Here is an 18,048-nt window from a genome sequence, read left to right as displayed (position 1 = left end):
GCAGGGGAACTGACCTAGCAGCCTTCCGAGGAAATCCAATTTAATTTAAAATGAATTTGAAAAGACAAATTAGCCATATCTATTTTAATAAGATAAAATCCCGATTCTCCCTGTGTCTGGTTTAGTTAGGACCTCAGAGGAGATTGGACTGACTACAACTGAGGATGAACAGGAGGGAAATAACACCAGGTAGCTGAGGAAAAGCCCTGGAGACCCTGGGGCCGGGGTGGCTTGTCAGTTCCTGCAAGTGAGCAGGTCTCGTGCTGCCTGTTTCCACAGAGAATTGCAACCTGAGACGGGCCTTTGTCTCGTCAGACCTTTGGCTTGTGTTGGAGCTTGTGCCATGTTGATGTCATAGGCAGCTTGCCTGCCTCTCCAAGGACCAAATTGTTATTTTCTTGCTTTGTCATTATCGATGCACATTTGGGTCCTACCACCTGGGTAACCACATTTGGTACAGTTGCACCTCACAATTACTGATGAGTCTCTTAACCCAAGAGTGAGGATTCTCTGAGGCCCATGAGTTGGTACTTGACCACTACGTTGTGAGAACTGAAGCGGAGGGTTCTGCCTCCTCTTCAGGGAGCTGGTGTTCTGTCCTGTTTTTATTCTCTGAAACATAGAGATGATTTACTGAGCCCCTTCTGTGTACCCAGCAGCCAGGAAGTCTGTAACTGTTTCTGCCTTGTGCTTGCACACAAGAGGGAACTGTTCCGGAAGCTGTTACCCTGGTGTCCCTCTCCGGGACCAGCAGTCCCTGGAAGAGCTGCAAGTGTATGTGATGGGCAGAGCAGAAGGCAAGGAGTAATTCTGATCTTCCCAGCACTTCTCAGGCAGAGGGATGTTTCTGACTCAAACTGGGACCCTCAGTTCTGAAACAGTGGCCACAACACGATCCAGCAGCCTCTGTAATCTTTCCTAGATATCCAGGCCTCCCCACGAGTTCTTCAGGACTAGGATTCACCAAGAGGGGAGGCTTTTACGATGAAACAGACCTGGGTTAGAATCTCGATTCCCACCTCCACGCCCCCCATCACCCACTCCCAGTCGAGAGATTTGGAACAGCCTACCATGTTTCCTCAGTGGTGCTAGTGGTAAAGAATCAGACTGGCAGTGCAGGAGATATAAGAGACATGGGTTCAATCCCTGGGTTGGGAAGATCCCTGGAGGAGGGCTGGCAACCCATTTCAGTGTTCTTGCCTGGAGAATCCCATGGACAGAGGAGTCTGACAGGCTATGGTCCATAGGGTCACAAAGAGTCAGACACAACTGAAGTGACTTCAGTTCAGTTCAATTCAGTCACTTAGTCGTGTCCGACTCTTTGAGACCCCATGAACCGCAGCAGCACGCCAGGCCTCCCTGTCCATCACCAACTCCCGGAGTTTACCCAGACTCATGTCTGTTGAATTGGTGATGCCATCCAACCATCTCATCCTCTGTCGTCCCCTTCTCTTCCTGCCTTCAATCTTTCCAACATCAGGATCTTTTCAAATGAGTCAGCTCTTTGCATCAGGTGGCCAAAATACTGGAGTTTCAGCTTTAACATCAGTCCTTCCAATGAACACCCTTCGCACGCACCTAATGAAGCTCTCACTCCTCAGTTTTAACAGGCAGTGAGCAACTCATAGGAATGTTGGGCACATTAGATAAGATAATGCGTGAGAAGTAATTGGACCCTGGTTTGTTGTTTAGTCGCCAAGTTGTGTCCAATTCTTTGGCGACCCCATGTACTGCAGCCTGCCAGGCACCTCTGTCCACGGTATTTCTCAGGCAAGAATACTGGAGTGGGTTGTCTATTCCTTCTCCAGGGGTTTCCCTGGGTTTCCCAACCCAGGGATCGAACTCGTGTCTCCTGCATTGGCAGGCAGGTTCTTTACCACTGAGCCACCAGGGAAGCCCTTGGACCCTGGTCAGTTCAGTTCAGTTCAGCCGCTCAGTCGTGTCCGACTCTTTGCGACCCCATGAACCGCAGCACACCAGGCCTCCCTGTCCATCACCAACTCCTGGAGTTTACTCAAGTTCATGTCCATTGAGTCGGGGATGCCATCCAACCATCTCATCCTCTGTCGTCCCCTTCTCCTCCCACCTTCAATCTTTCCCAGCATCAGGGTCTTTTCAAATGAATCAGCTCTTTGCATCAGGTGGCCAAAGTATTGCGGTTTCAGCTTCAGCATCAGTCCTACCAGTGAATATTCAGGACTGATTTCCTTTAGGATGGACTGGTTGGATCGCCTTGCAGTCCAAGGGACTCTTAACAGTCTTCTCCAACACCACAGTTCAAAAGCATCAATTCTTCAGCCCTCAGCTTTCTTTATAATCCAGCTCTCACATCCATACATGACTACTGGAAAAACCATAGCTTTGGCTAGACGGGCCTTTGTTCACAAAGTAATGTCTCTGCTTTTTAATATGCTATCTAGGTTGGTCATAGCTTTTCTTCCAAGGAGCAAGTGTCTTTTAATTTCATGGCTGCAGTCACCATCTGCAGTGATTTTGGAACCCCCAAAAATAAAGTCAGCCACTGTTTCCACTCTTTCCCCATCTATTTGCCATGAAGTGATGGGACCAGATACCATGATCTTAGTTTTCTCAGTGTTGAGTTTTAAGCCAGCTTTTTCACTCTCCTCTGTCACTTTCATCAAGAGGCTCTTTAGTTCTTCACTTTCTGCCAGAAGTGTGGTATCATCTGCATATCTGAGGTTATTAATATTTCTCCCGGCAGTCTTGATTCCATCTTTTGCTTCTTCCAGCCCAGCGTTTCTCATGATGTACTCTGCATATAAGTTAAATAAGCAGGGTGACAGTATACAGCCTTGATGTACTCATTTCCCTATTTGGAACCAGTCTTTTGTTCCATGTCCACTTCTGACTGGACCTCCGTACATGTCCAGTATGCTTCCTGACTTGCATACAGATTTCTCAAGAGGCAGGTAGGTGGTCTGATATTCCCATCTCTTTAAGAATTTTCCACAGTTTGTTGTGATCCAGACAGTCAAAGGCTTTGGCATAGTCAATAAAGCAGAAGTAGATCTTTTTCTGGAACTCTCGCTTTTTTGATGATCCAATGGATGTTGGCAACGTGATCTCTGGCTCTTCTGCCTTTTCTAAATCCAACTTGAACATCTGGAAGTTCATGGTTCATGTACTGTTGATGCCTAGCTTGGAGAATTTTGAGCATTACTTTGCTAGCGTGTGAGATGAGTGCAATTGTGCAGTAGTTTGAACATTCTTTGGCATTGCCTTTCTTTGAGATTGGAATGAAAACTGACCTTTTTCAGTTCTGTGGCCACTGTTGAGTTTTCCAAATGTGCTGGCATATTGAATGCAGCACTTTCACAGCATCATTTTTTAGGATTTGAAAGAGCTCAACTGGAATTCCATCACCTCCACTGGCTTTGTTTGTAGTGATGCTTCCTAAGGCCCACTTGACTTCACATTCCAGGATGTCTGGCTCTAGGTGAGTGATCACACCATCATGATTATGTGGGTCGTGAAGATCTTTTTTGTATAGCTCTTCTGTGCATTCTTGCCACCTCTTCTTAATATCTTCTGCTTCTGTTAGGTCCATACCATTTCTGTCCTTTATTGTGCCCATCTTTGCATGAAATATTCCCTTGGTATCTCTAATTTTCTTGAGAACTCTAGTCTAGTTCTTTTTCTTGCTCCTGTTTATATTTCAACATGTACTTGCAAACTGTTAGATGCAGACTTTCTCAATTGGCTCTTTGCAGTTGTACCATTTTCATACTGTAAAAAAAAAAAAAAAAACACATGTATTTTTTGCTGCAGACAACCATCTTTCTCTGTCACCAAAGGTGTAGACTTTTTGTGTAGCCTTTGCTTGTTGAGAATAACACCCCTCCCAGTTATTTCACATGTGCGTTTTGAGGATGAAAGTGAATTTTGTAATTGGAGAAATATAAAGCTATTTATTTCCATTTTGTCTGATGTTTTTACATTGTTTGCTAGGAGGTGCGTCAGGGACTTGAATTAATTATAATTACTGAAGAGACGTACACTGATTGGGCAAATAAAGTAGTAAGCCCATTTGTGCCAAGGCCATCTAATTAAATTCTAACTTTGGATAAGCTAGATATGCATGAAAGATTAATTTTAAGAGGTTTTTATGACTTACTAAATTATGATTCAGTGAAATTTTTGAATTATATCATTAAGGAACATTGAGTCTTAAAGTGATAAAGCAGTCATGAACCTACTACAGTATAGAAATTTGTGGGTTTTAAAAAGCTATTCAAAATTAAGGAGATAGCGTGGCCTTTAATTTGTATTTTTCAAAGAATCTTTTACTTAATGGTAAAGTCAGTTTGTTTATTTATTTACTTACTTGGCTGCACTGCACAGCCTGCAAAGTCTCAGTTCCCTGACCAGGATTGAACTGTGCTACCTGAATTGGAAGCATGGAGTCTTAACCACTCGACTGCCAGGAAAGTTCCTTAAGTTGTATGTTGACATTTAAAATTTTGAAACATTTAACCAACTGAAACCCTGCAAGAAATGAATATGATAGGTGCACCTGAATTATCTCCTTCAATATTTATACAATGTTATATTCTCCAAATACTTCACTATCTCTGGAATTAAATTGTCCTTGGGGTACTTGGAGGGTTGTACCAAATTTTCCATATAATTTAGGAGGGTGATAATGGCTCTACTGTAACCTTTTCTGGAGATACATCATCTAGTAATGGAGCCAAGTATACATTCTCCATTGAGTTTTAATTTTAAAAGTTGATATTAAATCTTAAAAAGACTCATTATATTATGATAATTGATAGAGTTTAAAACATGTAACTCTTCTTTATGGTTTTTAAAAAACCTATTTTTACTTTTAAAGCATATTGATTTTATTATATAAATGATTTAAAAATGAAGAGGTCCCTAAACTTACCCTAGGTGATGGGACTTAGTTCATGCAAATTACCTTTCCCTGATAATACCATCATTATAGAACCCATTGTTTGTATAATTAAATGCAAAGTGCTATGTAACATTAATGATCTAAAGAATCCCACAATGGCTATGAAAATTCAAAATGGACACTTTACATCCCATTATGCTTTAAGATGACTGGATTGTGCTTGTGAGAGCACCTCCTGGTACAGGCTGTAACCATCCTGAGGCTGAATGAGGAAAGAATTCTGTGGCTCTTCTCTCATAAATACTGATCTTTCCCTGTTGTCTCCACTTCTCAACCTGGTTTGAAGGGACTTTTTGTTGAAGATCTGCCTGGTCTGAGCAACAGTGTAAATAACAATATAAGGATTGATTGACACTGTGTGACAATTTGCACTTCACAGAGAACTTCAACATGCTTTATTTTTGCTTTGTCCAATGAGTCTTTTGAGATGGAAGTCTCATCTGTGTTTCATGGCTGAGGAAATTGACTTTCAGAGAGGTTATGGGCTTGCCCAAAGTTAGACCACTCAAGGCTGGCAGGGCCAGGTCCACGTCAGTTCTGTAGACTCTGCAAAGAGGTCCCTAGTGAACATAATCCATGATGGGGAAACCTGGTAGCATCAGGAACTGCTTTCTGAATTTAAGACTGAGTAAATGGTCATTATTCCAGATGCCGTATGGGTCAGATCAGATCAGTCCCTCAGTTGTGTCCGACTCTTTGCGACCCCATGAGTCGCAGCACGCCAGGCCTCCCTATCCATCACCAACTCCTGGAGTTCACTCCTGGAGACTCACGTCCATTGAGTCAGCGATGCCATCCAGCCATCTCATCCCCTGTCGTCCCCTTCTCCTCCTGCCCCCAGTCCCTCCCAGCATCAGAGTCTTTTCCAATGAGTCAACTCTTCGCATGAGGTGGCCAAAGTACTGGAGTTTCAGCTTCAGCATCATTCCCTCCAAAGAAATCCCAGGGCTAATCTCCTTCAGAATGGACTGGTTGGATCTCCTTGCAGTCAAAGGGACTCTCAAGAGTCTTCTCCAACACCACAGTTCAAAAGCACCAGTCCTTCGGCACGTAGACTTTCTTTTTTTTCCCTTTTATTCCCCTGTCACCCCTTTCCACCATTTTGTAAAATTTCTCACTGGTATTCAAACATGAATAATAGCTGGTCTTTCAGTTGGTGTCTTAAAAAAAAATTATTCAAGGCTGTTACTCAAATTTCATGTGGTAACGGTTTGAAACAATAGCTCTAGGCTTTTTTTTTTTTTTTCCAAAAGTGGGAAAAGACTGTTAGAGTATCAAAACAAGGAAGATTTATTTTAAATAGAGAAAATCTTTACTTGCAAGCAACAGTATCTTTTCTTGTTTTAGGTCCAGGACTGTAATCAAGTCCGACTTTCTGCAACTACATGGGCTGTAGCCCACCAGGCTCCTCTGTCCATGGAATTCTCCAGGCAAGAATACTGGACTGGGTTGCCATTCCCTTCTCCAGGGGATCTTCCTAACCCAGGGATTGAACGCAGGTCTCCTGCATTACAGGCAGATTCTTTACCATCTGAGCCGCCAGGGAAGCCACATATTTATCATAGATGCTATAGAAAGAAAATATCAGAAAATGATCAGCCTAAGAAAAAATAATGGAAATAACATTTTCTATGCTGTCTTGTACTATTTAAAAGGGTTATAGATAGTCTGGCTCATTGCACAGTGTTTAGTAGCTGAGTTATTTTATTGGGGGTTCTCATATATATATGAAGGGGTGTCTCTGGAAATGGACCCCAGTGGCACTAGTGGTAAAGAACCACCTGCCAGTGCCAGAGACATAAGAGACGTGGGTTCAGTCCCTGGGTGGGGAAGATCCCCTGGAGGAGGGCATGACAACCCACTCCAGTATTCTTGCCTAGAAAATCCCATGGAAGAGGAGCTTGACGGGCTGCAGTCCATAGAGTAGCAAAGAGTTGAACATGACTGAAGCGACTTAGCACTGTGGAAGTGGAGTGAAGTTTTTCCAGTTTCCTGAGGTCTGGAACTAAGATCAGTGGCTAAAAGCTGCAGAGAAAGTGTCCCTCAATGTAAAGAAATGTTTTAGCCATCAAAACTGTTTACCTGCAGACTTCAGAGGGTGACAGGGACTTCATCAGTGGAAGATGTTCAGGACAGCTCGTAGGACAACCATTTGGTGAAAAATATTTTAAAGGGGATGACCCTTAAATTCCTTGTAGTTTTAAAAGTCTATGAATGGCAGTGAAGGTGGTGGTGTTTTTTTTAAGTTTCTGAATTTAAATCTAGGGGAGAAAAAGACAGCTTAATGAAGAACCAACGTTTGCTGAGCGTTTACTATAGACTGGGCAGTGATAAGTGCTTTATATGCGTAGTCTGATTGAATCCTTTCAACAATTCCATGAAGAGGTACTTTTATAATACACTGTTACTGTGTGGAAATAGTGACCCAGATAAGTTAAATAAAATTGTCCAAGGACACACAATAAGTGAGAATTGAACCCAGGTCTTTCTGATTCCACAACTTACACTTTTAATCACCATACTGCAATCCCTCACTAGCTCCTATTAATAGAATAAGGATCCTGGAGGTACCCAGATCAGACCTTGACCTTGTTAAAGAAAGAGTGACAGTTGACGTTCTTAATAATAAAAGCTTAATGTAACCAAGGTTGGTGATTCAGAGGAAATTAATGAGATTTTGTCAATTTTATTTTAAACTTAACTTGTCAGAAAATACAATGTCCAGTGACAAACTGTAGGAATGTTTTTGACAAATTAACTTGACTACAGGTGTCAGAGCGGGGAAATGTTAATTTAATAGCCTTTAAGCATTCCAGATTTATTGAGGATTAAGATAGCATTACAGAGTCAAGCCCCTGGTTCTGAATGGATTTGTCATAGAATTTTACACAAAATCTATTCAGAAGTTCAGTGCCACTATTTTGAATGTAAAAAAGTGAGTTCTTTCCATGAGCTCATAAAGCCAGCATTTGTTGAGAGCAGAATGCTTCAGTCTGGGGTTTTTGTTTCCTCTTCACATAGATCCCTGTTTAATTTCTCATAGTTGATTAAACTTGGCTTAGGCCAGAAATAGATTCAATTTTGCTTAAAATCCTTTCTGTGATCAAATGAAGTCCCTTAACCATCATCAGTGTAATGGTAGTCTGAGACCCCTCTCCCAAGTCTGGTATCATGTTAGTAAAGGCTAGGCTGTTGGTAGGGCTTCTCTGGTGGCTCAGATGGTAAAGAATCCACCTGCAGTTCAGGAGACCTGGGTTCAATCCCTGGGTTGGAAAGGTCCCCTAGAGGAGGACATGGCAACCCACTCCAGTATTCTTGCCTGGAAAATCCCCATTGACAGAGGAGCCTGGTGGGCTACAGTCTATGGATTCACAGAGTCCAACATGACTGACTAAGCGCAGGCTGTTGGTAGACTGTAGCCTCCTTTGGTCCTTGTTGAGGGAATTAGGGAAGAAGGTACTGGTGGAATGGCACTGCAGCCATTCCTTTTAAGAGAGTTTTAACTTTTGAAGGCCACAAATAATCCTTTTATCAATTTGCATCGTTTTTGAGATTACATCCAAGTACTGCATTTCGGACTCTTTTGGCCAATGGCCATGATGGCTACTCCATTTCTTCTAAGGGATTCCTGCCCGCAGTAGTAGATATAATGGTCATCTGAGTTAAATTCACCCATTCCAGTCCATTATAGGTCGCTGATTCCTAGAATGTTGACATTCACTCTTGCCATCTCCTATTTGACCACTTCCAATTTGCCTTGATTCATGGACCTGACATTCCAGGTTCCTATGCAATATTGCTCTTCACAGCATTGGACCTTGCTTCTATCACCAGTCACATCCACAGCTGGGTATTGTTTTCGCTTTGGCTCCATCCCTTCATTCTTTCTGGAGTTATTTCTCCACTGATCTCCAGTAGCGTATTGGGCACCTTCTGGCCTGGGGAGTTCTTCTTTCAGTATTCTATCATTTTGCCTTTTCATACTGTTCATGGGGTTCTCAAGGCAAGAATACTGAAGTGGTTTGCCATTCCCTTCTCCAGTGGACCACATTCTGTCAGACCTCTCCACCGTGACCCGCCCGTCTTGGGTGGCCCCACAACTCTTAACCTCTGTTCAATATACTTTAGCAATGATACATTGGGACCAGAGTGTGAAGGGTATTAACTGTCATGCTAAAGAGCTAGAATGCTAACACTGGGGAGGGCCAGCATGTATTTCTGTGTGACAGGCATGGTCAGTGATTAGAGAAAAATCACTTCAGTAGCAGTGAGAAAATAAAGATTTGGAAAGAGAAGAGATTTTTAGAGATAGGGAGATAAGAGACTGCTGCAATGGTCTTGCTGAGAAATGATGAAGCTTGAACTAGGGCAGAAAGATTTGAGAGATATTTCAGAGACATTTGAAAGGAGTTAAGGTTCTTAGCTTAAGTGATGGAGTAGGTGGTGAGAGCCATAAATGAGATTGAATATGGAATGAGAGAAGCTGAAGGAGGAAATGGGTCTTGGACATGTTGAGTTTGAGATTTGGCTGCACTGTCCAGGCTATAATGGACAGGCCGTGTAATGTGAACTCTGAAGTCTAGTTGGTCTTCATCAGTTGCGTTTGTGTTCAGGAATAGTTTGGTTCAAGAATACTTTTCTTTCTGACACCTGAACCAGGGGCATTTCCCAATTTGGGAGCTGCTCTGGAGAGAGTTGTTCAACTCCAAACTTGTCAGCTCAATGCGTTTCTTACTTTTTATTTCTTTAATAAAAATGACTTAACCTGCCGTTGAAAGTGTCTGAATTATATTTTCAGCTTATTTTCCCAACAGCCTGTCAGAGCACTGGCACATAGTGTGTCCTTAATAAATTTTGCCAGATACCTTAACATAGGCTGCATTTTCAAAGTTGATCCTTTCTCTTACTTAAAGCTCTCTTAAGCTCTGTATAGTAGCTCTTTTTTTCTCCTTTTTGGTCATTTAATTATAAATATTTTGTTTGTAATTATAAAAATAATACCATGCTCAGTTTAGAAAATGCAGAAAAATATAAAGCAGAAAATTAAAATGAAACACTCAAAATCCCATGTCTTAGGGAGAATTCATATTCACTTTTTTGTATATTGGTATAGAAAGTATTGAAATATAGTAAGTGTCTTTTCCTTGGGTTAATGGTTCTATTGGATGGAAGGGTAAATTTTTTTTTTTAATCTAGGAGGCTTTTTCGAACTGTCTTTAGTCGAGGTTGCTTCTGAGCTCTCATAGTAGCCTGTACTTTCCCTCTTAAAGCTTTATGCACATTGTACAGTATAGATCTTCAGCAGACCATGAATTTGGTGAAGATCTGCACTGTGTCTTAATTTTGTCTTCAGAGCCCAATATGGTGTTCCAGTGGGTGTTTGTTGAATGCATGAGAGACTGGGAAGGATGGAGCTAAACCAGTTTCCCCTGTCTCTGTTGTGACCCCTTCCTTGTGCTCTAGTTATGCCTCCATGTCCCCACTCTGTATTGTGAAACACATAAATTGCCACGCAGTGAAACTGTATGATACGATCTTTGTTTATTGCTAGTTGCTTTTTAATAGTTAGATGTTAGCTTTGTGGAATATTGCTTGCCTTGATGTGTGATGAATACTTTTAATCCTTTGGTCACCTTTCTTTTTTTAAAATAAGTTAATTACTTTCTATTATGTTGATGGATTGTTTTATGTTTTAGATGATTCTCTCTAAATATTGCAACACAGGGACTATTAGATAGAGCTAACTGCCACCACCTTGAGTTTTTTCCGAAGAGGCTCCTTATTAAAAAATACATAATTTCAAGGTTTGTGCAAGGCATTTTTCCCCAGTCATCAGTGCCTCAAGATGGAATTAGAAGATTAAAAAGATAAAGTGCTTTATTCATTTAATAAGTATGTGCCATATTTATTCTCATAGTTTTTCGCACACTTGCTATTTCACTGTGAAATAGAGGGTACCATAGAACTATCTGCTTTCATTTCCTAGACAGTGATGACTCCTTGCAGTCAGATGGCAGGGGCAGTAATCTCCGGAGTTGCAGTCCTCCCTGGTTCTCCTTGGCCAGCTCCTTAGAATGCCCCCTCTCGAGGAAATGGCAGTGTTTTGGGCATGTTTTTGAGAAGGAGCAGGAGACAGTTGTCCAGCCTTGGAGAGTGGGGACTGATTCTATTTAGTATAACTTTAGTGAAAGAAGATGCTGAGGTTTAGAGTGGAGGCTTTGGAGTCAGACAGACATGGATTTGAGTCCTGGCTCTTCACTTCAGTAATGGGATCTTGAGCCGATGACTGTAGCCTTGTAAGCCTTGGTTTTCTCATTTATATTACGAGGGTAATGGTAGAACCCTACCTCTTATAGTGATTGTGAGAATTAAATAACTTAGGCAGGCATTTAGCAGAGTTTATTTAACACTTAGCTGTAAATAAATGTTAGCTATTATTATAATAATAGATATTATTAATAGGACTCCTACAGCATCCATCTTTGGCCTCATGTGACCTTTAATAGACTTGAGTAATAGAAATGGGTCTGATTATAAAACTTAGACCCTTTCTAGATACTGCACTGCATTTCTAAAGCACTTTATAATTTACAGAGTACATTCACATTTGTCATTTCATTGAATCTTTGTATCTTGAGATACTGTGATTCCGATAGCCCCTCAGTTCCAAGTTCTTCCAAGAAAGGAGGAGGAATAAACAGAAATAAGAAGGGAGAGCAGTGACAGCAACTAGAGGGTCTGAAAATGAGTTTGAGAAGAGAGTGGTAGGAGGGTGTGTAAACCCACTCCAGAAAGATTGCGGCTGTTTTCACTTTAACCTTTTGACTCCCTGACAAAATGACACTTGCTGTTTAGAGACATCTTTGCTAGTCATTGGAGTTATTACTTCCAAGCTGAAAACTGTGTCTGTGTGTGTGTGTGTCTGTGTGCACGCGCGTGCATGTACACCTGTATACATGCATGAGAGAGAGAGCTTTATGTAGGAGAATTATCTTTTGTATTATTTGTTTTTATAACATAGAGGGAAGACAATAAAGAAAAAAAAAACAACCCTATGGATCTAATATTAGATGCTGGGTTATATGAGAAGTGGAATTTCTCTAAAAATGTTTTCTAAACTGATTTTATGTATTTCCTTACTCTAGTTCTGATATTTTTTTCCACCTTTAGATCAATACAATCCTGTAGAGGATGTTAAAGATGGAAGCAGTTGATTGTTCAGGTCCCTCCGTCTCCGTCTGCTACCAGGAAACAGGCCCATAGAAGTAGGACGAGTGGGATGGAGGGAAGAAACTAACGTTTATTGAGTTCCTACCATGTGTCCCAGTAGGCATTTGAGTCATTCATGCATTCATTCTGTAGTTCAACAGAGTTTTTTTGGAGAGTCTTCTGTGCACCAGGCACAGTGCTAGCCATTGTGTACAGGGCAGTAAACAAAGCAAACGTTATTATGGCTGTCCTCATGGACGCTCAGAGGCCAGTGGGGAAGGCATACGCTGAAGATGCACATAAATAAATAGGTCCTATCAAATTGTTAAGCCTTCTGAAGGAAACAAACAAGACAAGGGTGAGAGGGTTGACTGTGGAAAGGTCTTCTTTCTATAGAATTATGAGTGGAGGTTTCTCTGAGGAGGTGTCATGTGAGCTGAGCCTTGAATACCAGTAGTAGCAATTCTCACAAGAACTCTCTGATAGACAGCGCATCCTATTGTTATCACCTTATGTACCAGCTTGAGACCACATGTTAGAGAATGCAAAAGTCATAAGAAGGAGCCTCCTAGATAGATACATGAGTAACACTTGCAGTGGCCTTAAGAGGGGAAGAAGCAGTCAAGGCACACACATTCAGGACATTCCTAGAAGGCCAGTGTAGCTGAAGTAGGTGGGGGAAGAGAGGCAGTAGATGACGTTGGAGGGTTAGGCAGGGGTCAGATCACGCAGTGCCTTGTTGCACACTTCGTGGAGTTTGGATTTCATTCAGAGTATCATAGGAGCCACTCAGTGAAGGAGTTTCAACAGGAGTGTAACATAATCAAATTTGATGATGCAGTTTGGTATCCACAGTAGTGTAGTACTGTAGTGGATCGTGTAGTACTGTAGTCTGTATCAGGTGAAAAAAAACCACTTACAAGTGGACACCTGCAGTTCAAATCCATGTATTCAGGGGTCCTCTGCATTTTTCATCTATTGGCAGTACATGAGGGAAGGACAGGGGCTGAAGGTCAAGAGGCACGGTTCGTGGGAAGTCTGAGGAGAGAAGCACAAGTGTGCAGTATGGTCTCGGGGGTGCAGGGATATAGCAGGCTTGCTGTATGGCACTGAGTGTCTGAGTTTTATCATCATAGGATTTAAAGTAAAATCCATCTGTATGGTTGCATGATTTTTCTCCAGTGTTTAGCTGAGGAATGCAGAGGGTTGGGGTCATATAAGATTGATGCTCTGCAGACCGTGTCCAGGGGAATAAGAGCGTATTAAAATTGTATTTGTGGAGCTTCCCTGGTGGTCCAGTGACCAAGGCTCCACACTCCCAGTGCAGGAGGCCTGGGTTCAATCCCTGTTTGGGGAACTAGATCCCACATGCCACAGCTAAAACATCCAGCTCACGGCAGCACAGATCCCATGTGCCGCAGTTAAGACCTGGTGCAGCCAAATAAATAAATAAAAATATTTTAAAAAATCATATCTGCAAAGGAATGATTATAATGGCTATGTAGTCTGGGGGTGGGGTGTTGGGAAATAAGGGTGACTGATAGATAATTAAGAGGTGGTTCAACAGATTATAGGGTAAAGAATTTGAGGGACTACTTGAATAGATGAGGTAGAGGTTATTAAAGTATATTCAGGTTTTAACCTTGTGGTCTAGAGGTTAGGATTCAGCACTTCCACTGCCACGGCCCAGGTTCAGTCCCTGGTCAGGGAACTGAGATATCCCGCAAGGTACGTGGCAAGGCCCAAATTTAAAAACAAACTAATTAATTCAATTAAAAAATTTAAAGTGTATTCAGTGAGTAGGTGTTGGGATATTGGAGTTGTTCTAAATCTCCAGTGTACCCAGCGCAATCAGTGATTTGAAGAGTGGATGAAAAGGCATTGGGGGTGACGTGGTCTAGGGATTGAGAGCCTTGGGTATTGGACAGATTTTTCTTTTAGAATGATGACAGGAATTGGGGTGGGAAAGACTGACCAAGAACTCAGGCCTTAGTGAGGGAGCAGGATGACCAAAGGCTGGTGGGTAACAGAAACAGGAAGGGAGAGCGAGAGGCTGGTACAGTTGGGTGGCTTGGGTCTTAAAGGAACAGGGGTTTTTGTTTTTGTAAGAAAGGAGAATTAATAGTTTGGAAATAGCAGGACCAAGAATACCCACTCTGCCTGTTGGCCTTAAAGGTTTGGAGGTTAAAAAGAATAAAGCAAAGCAGTCTTCTGGACAATAGAGGAAGTAGTATCCTCATGACTGGCAGGTTTCAATTATGGCAAAGAGGTGGAGGAATGTTTTTTAAAAAGAAGTAATGATTTATGGGGAGTTTGCTGGTTCGTGCAGGAGTTCCAGAGGGGAGTGGAGGGCTTGGGAGAGAGGAGAGAGAGGTGTAGGGGAGGGATTAGGGACATGTAGGTCAGTGTGAGTATGGCCGTTAGGGCAGTAATAAGACCAGAGACCCTTGAACTTTAGTTCAGATGAGTGAAGTAAAGAGATGTACTGCATAATGGAGTTAGCCCCCCATCGTCTCCGAGAAAGAAAGCGCTTGGTTCCAGTACTGCTAAATGCTTCCTCAGAGAATATGGTAGCTTACCCAAGGTCTCAGGGAGTGATATAGCAGTTTTCAGGGAGGGCAGCTGATGCCAGGGTCAGTCTGAATAAGCAGCAGAACAAGTCTCCTGACACCAAGCATTAGGTCTGCTCACCACTCTCATTTGTTCATTTTAGCTGTAGTGCTCATTTACCTTACTGCTGGCAGAGCTGGATCCATTCGAGCAGCAGAAAATTCAAATTAAAAAAAAACGAAACTCTTAAAACTATAAACAACGTTTCCCCTTCAGGACCACCCCAGGCTCATAAGTTGGTCTGTGCCCAAAGAATGAGAGCACAGGTCCTGGAGGGCAGTCGTTGTAGCCCAGCAGGGTCTGCGTGACCGGAACTGTGTGCTTTACCCTCACGCGTGTGCTCTGTCCACAGGGTCACGTAGGCACAACAGCGACCAAGAAGATCGATGTCTACCTCCCCCTGCACTCGAGCCAGGACAGACTGCTGCCAATGACGGTGGTGACCATGGCCAGCGCCAGGGTGCAGGACCTCATCGGGCTCATCTGCTGGCAGTACACCAGCGAAGGACGGGAGCCGAAGCTCAAGTAATCCTCCCTTTTCTTGGCTGCTCTGGTTTCTGGCTGTCTCCTGGCCACCCGTGCTGCCCTTTGGGCCTGGCCAGTTTTTCTAGGCACTGGCCTGGGAGCCAGATGTCCACACTGATCCAGGGCAGGCTGCTCACCAGATCTTGGGCCTGTGTAACTCAGGCTTGTTATCTCAGAGAGTCTACCTGCCAAATAGACCCAAGTTTATGAATCCGGACCCGAGGAAATGCCTTTCCAAAACCTTTTATGATGCTTGCTGATTTTATAAAAGGGGCGTGGACGGTAATGGGAGGGAACTCACGTTTGTTGAACAGAGATCATGAGATGGACATGGCGCCAGACACTGCATACCTGATTTCTCATTTAATTCTCCCACTTCCTGTGAGGTGAGCATAGCAGTTCTTGTTTAGCAGAGGAGGCAGCTCAGGATCAGAGAGTTGTTCTTTGCTGCTGTTACACCAGTGCGAGTTGACCCAGTCAGAATTTGATTCCCAATCTGTTTGATGCCATGATTTTTACATTATTTCCCTTTGATCTGAATTATAGTTTTCTTTGTTACCAGGCAGTGGTCCAGTTTTTCCCTAGACTCCATTCCTCATTAAACTGTTACATTAAAAATGCAGTGCTTGAAAGTAGTCTCTGTGCTTGTACACCATAACTTGAAGTTTAAAGCAGTTTGCTGCTTTAGTCCTCCCGTACTTGAATGTCTTGTCTGACAGGCATCCTCTCCTAGCTTTATGTGCCCTTCCTAGCAGTAGGGCTAAATGTCGTGGTTGCCTTCATTTTGGAAATGGATTCTCATGGAGACGTTTTCTTCTCATTTTGAGTTAGAATGGTCCAGTCTGTCGTGTGTGTGTTTAGGTACATTAAATTTGTACTTTAAATCATTCTTTCAAGTTCTCATTGACAGTGCCTTCCACTTTGCCAGAATAAATTGTGGATATAATGATAATCCTTATTGTTCCTATGGCAGTAGGAAGCCTTTCCAACCAAGATATCACATAGGCTCAGAAAAGGATTGAGTCTGCAGCTGTACTCAAGGCTCAGCTACGGTGTTGTTCCTTTTCAGCATAAAGTGGAAACAAGCCAGTGCTAGTGACTTCATAAGTGTTGTCTGAGTTAATGCTTAGAATATTGCTTGACGTGGGAACTGAAACCAAGAGAGGCAAAGGAACTTGCCCCGGGTTACACAGTGAGTTGAGCTGTGGCATACATTTTACAAACAAGGAGACCAAAGCGTGGAGAGGCTGAGTAACTTTTCTATATTACAGTGTAAGTGGTAGAACTGGTATTTAACCCAAGAATTTCTTCTTTTTTTTAATTGAATAAATGATTATTTAAATTCTGTAGTACTTTCATGGAACTCTGCTCAGTGTTATGTGGCAGTCTGGATGGGAGGGGAGTTTGAGGAAGAATGGATACAGGTATCACAACATTGTTAACCAGCTATACCCCAATTCAAAGTAAAAGTTTAACATAAAAATTAATAAACAAACTCTATAGTGCTGTGCAATTTTAGGGAGTTTCACACATATGATTTCACATAATTCCACAATAACCCTTTCTTTCCCTTCCCCTATATTGCCCTCTCTTCCTTCTCCCCACTGGTAACTACTGTTTTGTTCTCTGTGTCTGTAAATCTGCTTCTTTATTGTTTTGTTGTGTTTTTTAGATTCCACATATAATGATGGCATATGATGATGGCAGAGTATTTGTCTTTATCTGACTTATTTCACTTAGCATAATGCCCTCCAAGTCCATTTATGTTGCTACAAATGTCAAATTTTATTCTTTTTATGGCTCGGCTTCCCTGGTGGTTCAGTTGGTAAAGAATCCACCTGCAGTGCAGGAGACTGCCTGCAATACAGGAGACCCAGGTTGGATTCCTGGGTGGGGAAGATCCCCTAGAGCAGAAAATGGCAGCTCACTCCAGTATTCTTGCCTGGAGAATCCCATAGACAGAGGAGCCTGGTGGGCTACAGATCATGGGGTCACAAAGAGTTGGACACGACTGAAGCAACTTAACACACACGCGGTAAGATGACGTTGAGCATCTTTACATATGCGTATTTGACATCTGTCTTATTTTATGAGCTCTCTGTTCAGGTCTTTTGCATATATTTTAGTCAGGTTATTTTCTTCTTGTTGAGTTAATTTTAAGAGTTCTTTGTATATTTATCAGATGTGTTTCTTGTAAAGACTTTTCTCCCAATCTGTGGCTCATGTTTTTATTCTCTTAACAGCAATTTTGGCAGAGCTGAAGTTTTCAATGTTAATGAACTCCAAGTTATCAAATTTTTCATAGATTGTGCTTTCGGTTTTACAGCTAAAAAGTCATCACCAAACCTAAGGTTACCTGCTTTTTCTCCTATGTTATCTTCTAGAAGTTTCATAGTTTTGTGCTTTACATTTAGGTGTGTGATCCATTTAGAGTTAATTTTTGTGACACGTGCAAGGTCTGTATTGGGAATTCTTTTTTTTTTTTTCATCTTAATATCCAGTTGAAAACCCATCCTTTCTGCACTGAGTTGCCTTTGCTGCTTTGTCAAAGATCAGTTGACTGAATTTCTGTGGGTCTATTTCTGGCCTATAAGATTTTTTTAAAACATTCCTTAATTTATATTTCTCTGTAAGATTTTAGTGAAACACCACCTTTTTAGGAGCACCCATTTGTAAAAGAAAAATAAAATTCAGTGAGGTTTCACCCTGTCAAGAGCTTGAGATGGGAAATATGAACTTGTTCTTGACACAAAACCATGTTTATC

At 42.1% G+C, this 18,048-nt stretch overlaps 1 protein-coding gene across 11 annotated transcripts in view; it reads left to right on the top strand.

Moving 5' to 3' along the window:
- The window catches only part of MAPKAP1 (MAPK associated protein 1), a 232,978-nt gene that overhangs the window by 94,461 nt on the left and 120,469 nt on the right, over positions 1-18,048 (top strand). For all 11 annotated transcript variants that reach the window (XM_019970850.2, XM_019970851.2, XM_019970845.2 and 8 more), the window contains one exon: positions 15,111-15,283. In XM_019970850.2, the coding sequence (XP_019826409.1) occupies positions 15,111-15,283 (173 nt within the window). The remainder of the gene's footprint in view (positions 1-15,110; positions 15,284-18,048) is intronic.

Source organism: Bos indicus, chromosome 11 (genome assembly GCF_029378745.1).
Source record: "Bos indicus isolate NIAB-ARS_2022 breed Sahiwal x Tharparkar chromosome 11, NIAB-ARS_B.indTharparkar_mat_pri_1.0, whole genome shotgun sequence".
Classification (NCBI taxonomy): Eukaryota; Metazoa; Chordata; class Mammalia; order Artiodactyla; family Bovidae; genus Bos; species Bos indicus.
This window is presented reverse-complemented; position numbering and strand designations above follow the sequence as displayed.